The sequence below is a fragment of the Heterocephalus glaber genome, unplaced genomic scaffold (assembly GCF_053883595.1).
Source record: "Heterocephalus glaber isolate CG9 unplaced genomic scaffold, H.glaber_assembly_v1.0 deba00001002, whole genome shotgun sequence".
Lineage (NCBI taxonomy): Eukaryota > Metazoa > Chordata > Mammalia > Rodentia > Bathyergidae > Heterocephalus > Heterocephalus glaber.
The window spans coordinates 246,498-261,969 of NW_028258178.1; the positions used below are offsets into that span (position 1 = coordinate 246,498).

At 38.7% G+C, this 15,472-nt stretch overlaps 1 protein-coding gene across 2 annotated transcripts in view; it reads left to right on the forward strand.

Annotated features, from left to right (window-relative positions):
* Window positions 1–12,034: 12,034 nt before the first annotated feature.
* The window catches only part of LOC101713256 (cytochrome P450 2B4), a 28,165-nt gene continuing 24,727 nt past the window's right edge, over window positions 12,035–15,472 (forward strand). For both annotated transcript variants that reach the window (XM_087209215.1, XM_087209216.1), the window contains exon 1: window positions 12,035–12,244. In XM_087209215.1, the coding sequence (XP_087065341.1) occupies window positions 12,074–12,244 (171 nt within the window). In that variant the 5' untranslated portion in view covers window positions 12,035–12,073. The remainder of the gene's footprint in view (window positions 12,245–15,472) is intronic.

Below are 15,472 nucleotides of genomic sequence, written 5' to 3' on the forward strand. Positions count from 1 at the left end.
CTAACATCAAATGCAGCTCTACTACTCATTAGGACTTTTGAGGGCAGTATAAGATAATCAATTGTATTTTAGCCCCAATTTTACAGGAGTTTCTTTTCTGAGAAGCCTGCAATCATTTCAGATGTATTAGCTTGCTTCTTTCTCCTGATTCTTAAAGGAGATCTGTGTAAACCCAGCCTATAATACCCATACTTCAACCTGAATGTTGGGCTGTCTTGAAACTTTCTCCATCAGATCATTTGGTCCATTACATTTCAGGAATTGGCCAGATTCTGCCATTTACAGGCTCATGAAAGAGTAAACTTTGAAAGAAGCTTTGAGAAGATTACCCTGGGGATTCTCGCCCATCGAGGGCTGTGAAAAAAGTGTTTTCCACAGTTTACTCATCCAGGCACTCACAGTCCATGGCAGCCACAGTCCAGGAGCCCCAGACATTGGCATCACGAACATGATGGTGGATTTTCAAGCTTGCAGAATACAAGTTATGAGGTCACAGAGGCTTTCATTCAGATTCCTCTGGAAGATCAGGCAGCATGTCCCTGCAAGAGCATGGAGCTATGAGAGTGAAGATGAAAGTGCAGTCAGACCCCAGGAAGTTGGAGATGTCAGTGATATGGGACATTTCCTGAGGAAAGCCCAGGCAGTACCTGGAGCCAGCCTAAGAGAAAGGCCATGTGGGCTGCAATTGGGAAGGCACAGGAGCAGGGCTGCCCAAGCCCTTTGGAGCTCACACTCACCATCACCAGCCCTGGGTGCTGGACATGGAAACATAGGATATAATATTTGCCATGTTGGGTTTCAGTCTTTCTTTGGTATGATTTTCTATCCTCCTATTTCTCCCTTTATTTAATGAGAAATTTTACCCTGTGCCATTTGAAAGCAATTAACTTTCTTTTTTATTTTTATAGAGGCTCACAGCTAAGAGTTTGCCTTGAGTCACTGAGAAGAGTGTGGACTTGGACTTTTCATCAATGTTGGAAGTGTTAAGACTTTGGTGACTAAATGCGTTTTCTATAATGTGATAGACATGAGCATTTTGGGAGAAAGGGGTGGAATGTGATAGTTTAGATCTAAAATGTTCCTGAAAAGACTCATGTGGTTGGAAAGTGATTGGATCATGGGAATACTACACTCATCAGTGAATTTATCCATTGATGAGTTCAGTAGCTGAATGTGGTGTTAGAAGGTGGGGCCTGAATGGAGGTAGCTCCCTGGAGATGCAGCCTAGAAAGGTATATTGTTATCCCGGCTCCTCTTCCTTTACTTTTCTGCTTCCTGGCTGCTATGTGTGAGCAGCTGTCCTCCTCCTTGACATTCCACCATACTGTTTCTGCCATGGAGAATGGCAATGAATGATCATGGAAATCCTCTGAAAACTGTGATCCTCCTTTTAGTTGTGGGTGTTCCAGGATGTAAGGCATGACAGGACTCCTCTGAAATGGCCCTGAGTAACTCAACCTCTCATAGATCAACAGTCAGCTTAGTCACTCTGTATTTTGCAAAGAGGAGGTCATTAAGGAGGGGAACATCTCCATATCTTCTAAGGGAAGCCAAATGGTCAGCAAGAGCCTAATTCATCGAGGAAGATGACACAAGTGGTAGCAAAAACCCCTGAGGAGCCCTGAATCACTTGAATAATAAAAAACAGGTGAATTTTGATTAGCTAATAACAGTGAGATAGATAGATAGAGGGGGGAGTATCTGTCTATTTCTCTTTAAGATTAAGGAAGATAAAGGGAAGCAAGAGGAGTGGGAGGGAATTAGAGGAGGGGAAAGGGAAGTAAAAAATAATTCAGAGGTGTTATTTACATATTCCACTTCCCCACAATGAACATAATCATTATATATGGCAAACATGCATTAATACAATTAAAAAATAAAGGAAGAAAAATTTTAAAATATTAAGGAGAACAAAATGTCTCAGGGAGAAATGATATAATCAGAGACAACTGTAGAGACAAACAACAAACAAACTCCTGGGCTGGTAACCTGTTCCTTATTAAAAACATGATTTATGTTTTCTTCTGAGGGAGTCATGGACTTAAAAGAAGGTTTTGCTAAAACCTGGGTCACTTGAGGTATGACCTGGAAAAGTGCATTCTTGTCCTTGGCTCCTCCTTTCTCTCTCAGCTTCCTAGCTCTCATGAGCTGAACAGCTTTCCTCTACCATGCCCTTCCACAATGTGTTTGTGCCTTGAAGCCAGCCAACTTTGGACTAAAGCCACTGAAAACTATCAGCTGAATAAACCTCTTCTCCTTGAAGTTGTAAGTGTCAGGCATTACGTCCCAGAGATAGGAAAGTGAATAATACAACCTCTCTTCATATATATTTTTATGACATATCTTTGATATCTAGTGGGTATTTTTGCACTTAGAGCATGTTTTAATTGAAGCCCTAACTTTTCTTTTGAAAGCTTTGATTTGGTATATGATTTCATGAACTTTACAATTTTTTTTGTACCAAGGATGAACCTCGGACCTTGCACTTGTGAGGCAGGCAGCAGAAACACTGAGCTAAATCTTTGGACCAAATATTTTAATTGAAAAAGATAATTCACACACTTCATTTCTCCTAAAATTACTGAGAAGTTTTCCAGTAGCTGGAAATTGGGTATCAACTTTAAAAATTTAAGCTAAATCAAATTTAAATTTGGTTGATCATTCCACATTTCAAATGTTTAATGACCACTTGTGGAAAAGAATTATTATGTTGCACAACATATCTCTAACTCACTGTGTGACTCCAGTAAGATTTCAACCTTTCTGTTCTTGACTCTCTACATCTATAAAATAGGCAGTGCAACAATACCTCACTCAAAACCCAAGACTTTATGAATTATTCTATGCACAGCACTTCATGCCTTCCCATCAGGGATTTTTCGGGCTGCAACAAGGCACCAAGCTGCATTCCAAGTGATCCAGCACAGCAGGTGCAAAGTCCTAGGATCAGGAGTATCTGTGATGCCGCCACTCCAAGGTCAGGATTGAACAGATGCACTTTGTTGCCCTTCTTTGAGTCAAAGAAATACATGGAGAGGCTGAGCCTGATGGCTTTAATTTTCAGACTCAGACAAAGCACTGCCTTTGACTCCCTCTCATGCATGTGGGTGACTCAGTGATGACAGAGAGAAACTTGAGCTTAGTGGACATCATCAGATAGATAGGTATATAGATAGATAGATGACAGATAGATAGATAGATAGATAGATAGATAGATAGATAGATATAGTGTCACAAAAAGGAGGGGGGAAAAGCACTCAGAGAGCAAAAAACATTATAAAAAGACGTACAGAGAAGTGTCCCACTCAAAGAAACACAGGAGTCCAAGAGAGACAGCCTTTGTGTGGCTGTGTCCTGACAAACTCCCATCACATCTCATTGTTTCCTCCACATGCACTTTACCCTTCCTCTGAGCCTCAGCAACTGTATTTTTTTAAATCCCTTCTGCTGCTCCTCTCACCTTTTCTATCTCTGTGGCTGTTTCAGAAGAAGAGATGAAGGAGAAAGCCAGAGAACATCTGCAGGTAACAAATTCAGAGACCATATGCAGAAGAAGAAACTGATCCATATCTGCCACTTTGGGCAAAAAATGTCCCTCAAAAGGCTGTGATGAAACCTCAAACTATAAAGTTCCTAGATGAAGACATAGGATGAATTCTGTGGTGTTAGGTTGGGAAAAGAGGTTAAGGTTTGATACTAAAATCCTAAGCAATAGAAGTAATGATAAGTTAAAGTTCATCAAATTTTTAAAAAACTATTGCTTCTTAAAATGCACTATTAAAAAATAAAAAGACAAGCTAGGGGCCTGGACAAAACAAATGAAGTTTATATAACTGAAAAAGTACTTGAATTTGGACTATATAAAGGATTCTTCAAAGTCAGTAGTAATTGAAACAAACAATTCAACTTAAAAATGAATGAAAGAAGAGATTTAACCAGACCCTCCACTCAAGAAGGCATACATACTCTTAGCTAGTTTTTTGCTCTTTTTTCCCCATTAAATTTATTGGCACATTTTAGGTATAAAATATATTTACATACATCATTGGGATCTTGTACCATTACATGAGTATCTTGCTTCTTATTTTTTCCCCTTCCCCTTCCCTCCCTTCACCCCCTCCACCCTTCCCTATGTGTACAGACTTAGTTTCCATTGTTTTCCTTTTCTCATATTTTTCTTTTCACTTCTTTCCTTTCTCCTACCCCTCCCAATTCCCATGCTCCTTTAGACTATTACTTCCCACTACAGAATATCAATTATACCTTTCTGAAATTATAATATCAAGATCTGAGACATTACCACAGGTTTTACAGAATTTAAAAGAATACAGAAAGAATATTGCAGTAATCTGTTTTGAGGGCTGGATATTTAGCTCAGTGATTTTGCTGCCTGCAGTGGAAGCACAAGGAAAAGAGTTCGAACCCTGGTACAAAAAAAATCAGTTTTGAATTAAACTTGACAACTTCTAAGAAGTACCTTGGAAGACAAATTAATGAAAATAATTCTGGAGGAAATATAAAATTTGAATAGCACCTATTAAAGAAAGTATGTTCCTAGCTTGAAAACCTACCTATATGACAACAACATGCTCACATACATTTTAAATGATAAATTATATCAAACATTTAAAGCAGAAAAAAGAAGAAACACCTCTCCCCACATTTTAGGAAATCAACATTGTGCTAATACTAAAACTGGATAAAGATAATAGAAAACAAAAGTATGAACACAGACAGAAATTTGTTTAATGAAACCAACTATTAGAAGTCAGATCTGGCAGTATGTAGAAAGTGGTTTTATTATAGGGATGGCAGTGTTGGTTCAGCTTTGGAAGATCCACCCCCCAAAAGTCATCATTTTAACAGAGGAAAGGAAAAAGCCATATGATTCTGTAACTAGGGGGAGAAAAAGTATTGGATTAAATTTTACAGCTGTTCATGGTCAAAGCTATCAGGAGACTAGAAGTAGAACAGAACTTTCTCAACAGATCAAAGACATGTACTCCATACTTCCACCAAAAATGCCTTATATGAATGGAGAAGATACAATGCTTTCTTGACAAGGTGGGGAACAAGGGCAGATATGCTTACTCTTCATCTGTCCATTAAATTTTGAAACATAGGCCTAAACCAAAATAGTCTGGCAATAAAATGACAAAATTAGGATAGGATTGGCAAGGTAGACACAAGATCTCTATATGTAGATGAGCTGATCATCTACAGAGAAAATACTAAGAAATCTCTAGGAGCCCCTAGAACTTGTATTTGAATTTAGCAGGATTAGAAAACACAAGGTATATATAAAAATTCAGGTCTGTGTATACTTGCTATAAATGAAGAATTGGATATTGAAATTTAAAAGTTATGTAGGAGTACAAAGGACCTAGAAAAGGAAAAGGAAAAAGGAAAATAAAACAGTGTTGGAAGATGCTTAGTACTTAATTTCAATACTACCTCTAAAGCTACAGTAATCAAGGCAATGTTGGTGTAAGGAAAGACACATAGACCATTGGAATAAAACAGAGAATATAGAAATAGAACCACACAAATATGGTCCACTGTGTTTTGAAAGATTATTTAACATTAGCATTTTATAGAATATAAACTCAATTCAAGAGCAGAGGAAAAGATAGTGTTTTCAGCAAATCTCACTAGAACACCTGGTATACGTATATAAAAAAATTAACCTCAACCATTTATTTCCATACACAAAAATAACTTGAAACGATCTATGAACCTGAATATGAAAGCCTAAAACTATAAAACTTTAAGAAGAATTATAAGGGAAAATGTTTATGAATTTAGGGTAGGCAAGAACTTCCTAGGATAAAAAACATGATGTATAAAAGAAAAAAATTGATAAATGAGATTCCATCAAAATTTAGAACTTTAAATGACATCGTTAAATGAAAAGTAGTCCTTAAGCAAACCATATTTACAATGCATATAACCTATGACCAGAATATATAAAGAACTCTTACAACTCATTAATAGACAACCCAATTAAAAAATAGACACAAGAAGATGATAATTAGCCAGTACAGCAAGAGAAAAGGTGTGCAACACTAGAATCAGAAAAATACACATCAGTACAATAAGAAGATTGAATTATACACTCATTAGGGATAAGAAGTTGAAAGTTTTAAAAGCCTTGTTATGACTTTTTCTTTTTGTTGGATTCTCCCCCTTTGCATTTAATTTGTCATGCCCAATGGATTCATTCTGCTGGGCTTCCTGGGGTTGTGATCCTCATTTTCTTTTCCTAGAATATTGTCTAAAATTTTTTTGAGTGTTGGTTTGGTATTCATGAAGTTCCTAAGGTTCTCTTTATTATGAAGGTATTGTATTTCTCCATCAATTTTGAAAGATAGTTTTGCAGGGTACATCAATCTGGGTTGGAGGCTGTTTTCCTTTAGGGCTTGAAATACATCACTCCAAGCTTTTCTTGCCTTGAGGGTTTGCATTGAGAAGTCTGCTGTGATTCTGATGGACTTTCCTTTGTATGTGATTTGTTTCTTTTCTCTCACTGCTTGTAGAATTTTGTTCTTCTGTTGGATTTCTGGAATCCAAACTATTATATGCCTATGTGTAGATTTTTTTTTGATCAAGGCTATTTGGAGTCCTATATGCCTCACATATCTGTATGTCAAGTTCTTTTCCCCTCCCTGGGAAGTTTTCTGCCATCATTTTTGTGAACAGCTTTTTATGTTATCTGCGCTGTCTCCTGTTTCTTCATTGACTCCAATCTGTCTTATGTTATTCTTCTTTCCATCATCTAGCAGCTGCTGGATTACTTTCTCGTGATCCCTTACAATTTTAAAGCAACTTTTCTTTTCCTGGTCACTAATTGCAATCTTATGTTCTATATCTCAAATTCTGTCCTCAAATCAGATCATTCTTCTGCATAGATTTTCAATGGAGTTTTTAATTTCATGGAAATCTGTTTGTATCTGTTTTATGGTTTCCAGTTGTTTCCTATGATGGGATTGCATCATGTTCCTCAGATCCTCTATTTTTTTTTATCTGTGCCCTCTCTAGATTTATTAATCATGTCTTGCTCTATGGGCACAATCTTTGCTGTTGTCTGAGAAAGTATTTCTTATTCCATTTTTTCCAGATCCTCTTTTGTTGCCAGTTCAGGGAGTCTATGTGGTTAAGTATCAGATTGTTCCATTTTGTTTCCCTTTGGGCTTGCTGTAGGTGATCTGGAAGTCTGTTTTTGATACTTGTTTATGTGTCTTCTCCTTTCCACGGGACACGGGGTACTGCTGGTGTCCGTGCGGCTCACCTGCTCTGACTTAGGAGCAGTGGAATGGCCGTGGGGAGCCTCCTCCTCCCCACTGGGATTGGCTCACCTCCTCTGCCATAGGAGCACTCAGCTAGTTTTAAGATTGTGAAAGTTTGTAACCCATGGATTTGGTGCCTTATCTCCTGGTGCCTGCCAGCTCCAAGCTTGCTCTATATTTTGTTTTCCCTTTATATGGGAAAGCAAAGGTGCTGACCTACCTATCAGCTGACTTTATCATACACAAGGTCAGTGCCCAAAAAGAGGGAAGGTGAGTATGCAGGTTCAACAGATACAGGAGAAACAACCGAGTGGCCCAGCAGCACTAGTCCTAAGAAATGCTCATGGCTGTCATACACTGCACAAACAGGATGGAGTTGTACCCCCAAAGTGACTCCCTCCATGCAGCAGGCTAGAGTTAGGGAATAAATCTAGTGTAGCCCTCCTTGGCACCATTGCCATACTTGAGAGGACTGAGTCAAGAGCCATATTGGCAAGGGATTAATTGTTTAAGACTGAGTGACTTCAGAATGACATTACTTCAGGGTTTCTGGTGTCATCCTACCACAGTGACTGGGTAAGAGACAGCTACAAGAGACAGTTGTGGAGAGGGTGTGGGCTAGACATTGTCCCCACGAGAAGTTTAAACTCGGGCCAGCCAGAACATGGAGCCCTGTGCTCCCTGGTAAGAATTGAGGCCAATATAGGCAAAATCAGTTATTAGCAGCAGGACAAGATGGGGTGGGTTTTCTGAGTGGGGATGATTCTCATGGGTCTCTCAAATGCATGGAGTCGGGTGGCAACTTGAGCCCTCACAGGCCTCCTTCTCCCTATGTCTTTGAGTGAGTGGCTCCCGTTCAAGGACTCTAGGTACTATTTCTCTGCCTCTGTCTAAATTATACTCCCTCATTTATCTTTCAATTTTGTCTTTGATTTCTTCCTGTTTGTGCTTCTGCCTTGGCCTCTTAAAATATCTTTTGGGGTTTTTTTTCCAGAGGGATTATGGTTAAAAATTTTGCTTCTTATTTTAGGGGTACATTTTAGATATACACAATGATAACATTTATAATACAGAATTTTACCTCTACCGGACATATTGTGCTGCTTCTTTTCTTCACATTCTGTTCCTCACCCTTCAAACCTCTTCCCTATCTAATAAAGCCCTGTTTCCATTTTTTCCTTCCATTCTTTTTATTTCTTCCACATTTTTTACCTTTTCTCTTTATCTTTCCTTTTAAATATCATGTATTTGAAATTTGCTGTGTATTTTTGCAATTATCGCCCATTTACCATAGGGACCCTAAAGTTTCTTCAGAAATCTTTGATTTGCACCTAGATTTTTATGTACTTTGTCACTGAAAAAGATAATGAACACACCTAAATTGTTTCCAAACCCTACATAAAATTTTTCCAATAGCTGTATTCAGTATCAACTTTTAAAGATAAAATTAAATTAAATTTAAAAATTTGATTGAGGTGGGCATGGTGTGTATATCTATAATCCCAGCACTTGGTAGACTAAGGTGAGAGGAGTGTCATGACTTAGAGGCCAGCCTGGATTACATAGTGAAACCCTGTATCAAAACAAAATGGAACAAAAGAAACAAAACACAAAACACAGAGCGCAAAACAAAACCAAAAAAAATCCAATTGGTTATACCACAAGGGTTTCATGGCCACATGTGCCCAATGTTTATCAGTCAGACAAATATATCTCTACCCACTGTGTGACCTTGAGTGAGACTCTCAACTTCTGCAGGCTTCACTCTCTACATCTAGAAAAGGGGAGGATAATAACATCTCCTTCAAAGTGCGAGGACTCTGTGTAAAGTACTTCATGCCTGTCCACCAGGAAATCTCAGGCTGAAATGAAGACCCATTCTCAGTGTCAGAAGACCCAGAAGAGCAGGAGCCAGGTCCTGAGATCAGGAATGTCTGTTATATCACCATTCGAAGGTCATAAAAGTGCAGGTTTCACCTCCAAAAGATTGTGCTTCTCTGTCCCCTCCTCTTGGATCAATGGAGTATGACTCACCTTTCTGGGTCAGAGTCCTGGGTTCAGCAAGAGTTTGCTTAACATGGAAACAATGAGGCTGTCCCATATCCTAACATACCTCACTTCATTGCTTTTAAAGATAGGGAGGTGTTGTTAAAAAGAGAGAGTTCAAAAAGTAAGGGAGAGGTCAAAAGCTGGTATGGTGGGACACACTGGTATTCCCAGCACTTTGGGAAGCTGTGGCAGGAGGATTTCTACTTCAAGCCCAGTCTAGGCAACTTTGTGACCTAAAAAGACCATGCAAAAAAGAAGAGATAAAAATATGCTGATGTTGTAGCTCATTGGGAAGGCCCTGGATTCAATCCCTAGTAGAAAAGAAAAAGTAAATAAAAAGCTTGAAATGCAGGCGAGAACAATACAGATGGACATGGGAACTGTCATTCTCTTATGTGCCAAATCTGGACTTCTCCTCCCGGGAGCTCTGTTGGTGAGGGCTCATAGTGAGTGTAGAGCCAGCCTGGAGCTCAGGGGACCTCAATAAAATTGGACCCCATTTCTCGAAGTGTAAATGTCCTCTCCAAAGCTCATATTGACTCTATTTGCCTTAGTACAGTCTTAAGAGAGTGCAACTATGTTGGTACCTTGATTCATGAACTTAATTTGTTCTACGATTTTGGAAAAGTTGGCCATGCTTCTTTTTCTGTGGAAAAAAATTAGTCGTAATTGTGTTTATCTCCTGATGCAGTTTCCAAACATAAAAAAAAATGCCAAACACTTCTGTTTGTGAACTAAATTGTTTGCAAACAAAAGCATTTTTGAACCAAGGTACCACTATACCCAATATATCTACAGTATTTCTTCCTTGTCTATGGGGGGGTACATTCCAAGAAACTCAGTGGAATCCTGAAACTTTGGAGAGTACTGAACCCTGTATATACCATATTTTTCACATATATATATATATATATCACTGTGCAATAAAGTTTAACTTATAAGTTAGACACACAAAGAGATCAATAAAAATTACTTGAAATAGAAGGTATATCATTATATTATAATAATTTATATGAATGTGGTCTCTCAAAATATCTGATTGTACTGTGCTTCCCTTACCTTCTTTTCCTTGTGATAATGTGGGATGATTCAATGCCTAAGTGATCAGAGGAGGTGAGTTAAATGATATAGAAATTGTTGTTGGGCTGGGGATTTAGCTCAGTGGTTCCACCTCCTGCTTTGCACCCTCAAGATCCCAAGTTCAATCCCCAGTACCATGAAAAAAAAAAGAAATTGTTTTGCAACCTTGAGCTCCTATTGACCTGACAATACACCAGAAAGAGGTTTGTCTTCTTTGGGTCATCCTGGATTGTTGAGCCATGAGGATGTTAATGGTTATACATTAGGAGCAAACAATGTTAGTGGTTGAAGATGCTTGATAGCTGACAGTTCTTTTCTTTGGAAAGATCATTTGAAAGAACATTGTAATCAAAAGTTGTCTCCATCTTTTTAACTCAACAAAGTACAGCTGTGGATGTTGTCATTCTTTGGTTGCTGCCTGGGTGGCTTTCATGCTGCGTTCCACTGGCAGCATATTCCATAATTTTGTCCTTTCATACCTGTGCACTTTGCACCACTTCTGCAAATTTCAGTAGTGTCCCCACTGCTGATTTCACTTCAGTTTCTTCTTTATCTTCCTCTTCCTCTGTAGTTGATTTAAGAATTTTCCGATTCCTTGTTTGTTAACACTTATTGATGGCCTTTGATATGTCCTTCTACTTCCTCAAGCATGTGGACAAATTCTTCTCAAATGAATTTTGGTTCATTATGAATTACCAAGCCTCTAGTATTCTGTTAGAGCAGAAAACACACTAAGACCCAATGGACTTCAGTGTCTAAAAGGGAAACAGCGACACTGAGACGAGAGAGAGAGAGAGAGAGAGAGAGAGAGAGAGAGAGAGAGAGTTTGTGCTGTAGAATTCCTGCACTGTGCAGATGGTGAGAGGCCTGGTGGGAAACACCTAGCACTAATCAGAGCAATTGGAGACCAAGAAGACTCACTCCCCTCTACTACTGGGTCTCAGCAGTCCCTCATCTCTTGGCTCTCCTCTCACCAGATCATTCCCACCTATGGCTGTCACAGAAAAGAGTGAAGGGGACACTGGAAAGGTGGACATTGGACTTCTGCACACCTTACAAAGACTGGCTGGGAGGTGCACACATACATCAGCACAAGTGCAGTCAGCACAGGCAGACTCACCAGCAGATGCAGAAGTCCCTACCACCTCCACTACTCAAATGCAAACATACCTTCCTGCATGAAAGCAGATCAAAACACAGTTGCTCCCACACATGCAAGAATGTACAAAGGAGCACTCCTAGAATGTTACATGGAAACATAGAACAATGCATTCACACTAACATAAAATAGCTCCTCATACATAAAAAATATACAAGTATACACAGCCTCAAGCTGACCTGGACAGACTAAACTAAAGAGATGCACAACATTGACAACACATGCACTGAGCACACAGACACACACTCTTGTACACCCTGGCATCTCTTTTACAGTATCCTTGCCATTATCTAAGGAGAGCCTAAAGGGCTGGGAGTGATCAGGTTACTGGGCTGCCAAACAGGAACTACAGGTGGCTGGTAAGTGTTTTCTAGGATCACACTCCTGGATAAAGATAAGAGAGGAGGTGGGGCATGGTTGTAGTTGCACAACTGGGAGAGGACACAGGGTGAGGATAAAAGGTTCAACTCCAGGATACAGAGGGGTGAAAGGCAGGACCATGGAACTCAGTGTCCTCTTGCTTCTTGCTCTCCTCATGGGTCTTCTGGTTCTACTGTTCAGGGGCCACCCAAAGGCCCATGGCCACCTCCCACCAGGCCCACATCCTCTGCCCTACCTGGGGAACCTTCTGCAGATGAATAGAAAAGGCCTGGTGAAATCCATCCTGCAGGTGAGACACAAATGGACAGGGCCCAGGGTGGGCTGGAAGAGCAAAGTTTCCTTTCTGTCTGAGGGTGGATGGGGAAGACCAGTGTGTAAATGATGTGATGCTGGCTTCTGGTGGACAGTGGTCAGATTGTCACAGGTGACTACCTCTGATGTAACTGTGTGGGGCACTGTCTTGGGGGGGGGGTGAAAAGGCATACAGAACTGTCAGGGTGTGAGCCCCAGGTATAGATTTTACTCTCCTCTGCCCCATCCTGGATGTATGCCTGGAAGAGAGAAAAAAAGGTCAGGATCACTAGTCAAAAAGGTTTTGCCTCTGTCAGCAGAAGGAAGAGAGATTGGCATGAGACAAGTGGAGGACAGACAGGAGGAAAGGGGAGAAAACGAAGGCAGTAAGGAGTGCTTATTAGGGAGGGGAGAGGAAGGGGAAGTAAACAGGATCACCATTGATGTGTATGTGCACCAGTTCCCCATGATGGACACATTTATTATGTATCGAAAGTATACTAATAAGGCCGAGTGTGGTGCTGTACACCTGTAATCTCAGCACTTGGAAAGTTGAGACAGGAGACCCCCTTTAGTTTGAGGCCAAGCTGAACTAAATAATGAGGCCATGTCTCCAAAATAAAATACTAATAAAACTTCAGGAAAATCTTGATTTCTTCATTGCTAGAATTCACTGATAGAATAAAAAATTCTAATGGTAAATGGTAATAAAAATTCTAATAGTAAATTCAAATACAAATTTAATGGAAAACAAATTCATTGATATAATAGAATCAGGCTCCTTCATTGCATGGTAAATATTCAGTATGAATTTTTATTATAATTGAGCAATTTCAGACCACAATAGAGGTACACAATGCAAAAGAAAAAAAGGTTTTCATCAATCATGAACAGAATCTCACAATTACTTGGTTCTGTGCCACTGCTTTCCATGCATGGTTTCAGGTTTCAGGATCTACTTTTATTGTGTCCTTATTTGCAGTAGGGGGATGGAACCCTTGTCCTCTGCCCTGAGCTACATCCCCAACCCCTGTGCATTTGGAGATAGGCTCTTGGTCCATTCCCTAGGCTGGCCTTCAATTTGCAGTTCACCTGTCTCAGCCCTGAGAGTGGCCAGGATTGCAGGGCTCTGCTACCAGACCAGACTAATCATTTACTTAATTATTTTTCTTTCCTTTTCCCATGCTTTTGATTTTCCCTTCTTTCCTTTCCCCTACCCCTCCCAATTCCCTTACTCCTTTAGATCTTTACTTCCTATTACACAATATCAATTATACACATTTAACATTACACTATCAAGATCAAGGAGACATTACCACAGATTTTACAGAACTTAAAGGATATACAGAGCATATTACAAAAATATGTTTTGAAATAATTTTGACAACTTCTAAGAAGTACCTTGGAAGACAAATTAATGAAGCTAACATTGGAGGAAATATGAAATTTGAATAGCACCTATTAAAGAAAGTATATTCCTAGCTAGTATATTCCTACCTATATGACAACAGGCTCATATACATTTTAACTGATAAATTATATCAAGCATTTAAAGCAGAAAAAAGAAGGAACACTTCGCCCCTCATTTTAGGAACTCAACATTGTGCTAATACTAAAACTGAATAATGACAATAGAAGAAAAAAGTATGAACATAGATAGAAATTTGTTTAACAAAACACACTATTAGAAGTCAGATCTGGCAGGATGTAGAAAGTGGTTTTGTTATAGGGATGGCAGTGTTGATTCAGCATTGGAAGATCTACCCCCAAAAGTCATCATTTTAACAGAGGAAAGGAAAAGGCCATATGATCCTGTCACTAGTTGGAGAAAAAGTATTGGACTAAATTCTACAGCTGTTCATGGTAAAAGCTATCAGGAGACTAGAAGTAGAACAGAACTTTCCCAACAGATCAAAGACATGTACTCTATACTTCCACCAAAAATGCCTTATATGAATGGAGAAGATACAATGCTTTCTCCCCAGGGTGGGGAACAAGGGCAGATATGCTTACTCTTTATCTGTCCATTAAACTTTGAAACATAGGCCTAAACCAAAATAGTCTGGAAATAAAATGACTCAATTAGGATAGGATTGAAAAGGTAGACACAAAATATTTATATGTAGATGAAATTATCATCTACAGAGAAAATACTAAGAAATCTCTAGGAGCCCCTAGAACTTGTATTTGAATTTAGCAGGATTAGAAAACACAAGGTATATATATAAAAATTCAGGTCCATGAATACTTGCTATAAATGAAGAATTGGATATTGAAATTTAAAAGTTATGTAGGAGTGCAAGGGAACTAGAAAAGGAAAAGGAAAAAAATACAGTGTTGCAAGACGCTTAGCACCTAATTTTAAGACTACCTCTAAAGGTACAGAAATAAAGGCAGTGTTGGTGTAAGGAAAAACATATAGATCATTGGAATACAACAGGGAATCTAGAATCTAGAATCTAGAACCACACATATATGGTCCACTGAGTTTTGAAAGATTATTTAACATTAACATTTTATAGAACATATACTCATTTCAAGGGCCAAGCCAAGGAAAAAATAGTGTTTTCAGCAAATGTCACTAGAACACCTGGTATATGTATATAAAAAATTAACCTCAACCATTTATTTCATACATAAAAATAACTTGAAATGATCTATGAACCTGAATATGAAAGCCTAAAACTTTAAGAAGAAATTATAAGGGAAAATGTTTATAAATTTAGGGTAGGCAAGAACATCCTAGGATACAAAAACATGATGTATAAAAGAAAAAAATTGATGCATGAGATTCCATCAAAATTTAGAACTTGAAATGACATCGTTAAATGAAAAGTAGTCCTTAAACAAACCATATTTACAATGCATATAGCCTATGACCAAAATATATAAAGAACTCTTACAGTTCATTAATAGACAACCCAATTAAAAAGTAGATACAAGAAGATGATAAATAGCCACTACAGCAAGAGGAAAGGTGTGCAACACTAGAATCAGAAAAATACACATCAGTACAATAAGAAGATTGAATTATACACTCATTAGGGATAAGAAGTTGAAAGTTTTAAAAGCCTTGTTATGACTTTTTCTTTTTGTTGGATTCTCCCCCTTTGTGTTTAATTTGTCATGCCCAAAGGTTTCATTCTGCTGGGCTTCCTGGTGTTGTGATCCTCATTTTCTTTTCCTAGGAGATTGTCTAAAACTTTTTGAAGTGTTGATTTGGTAT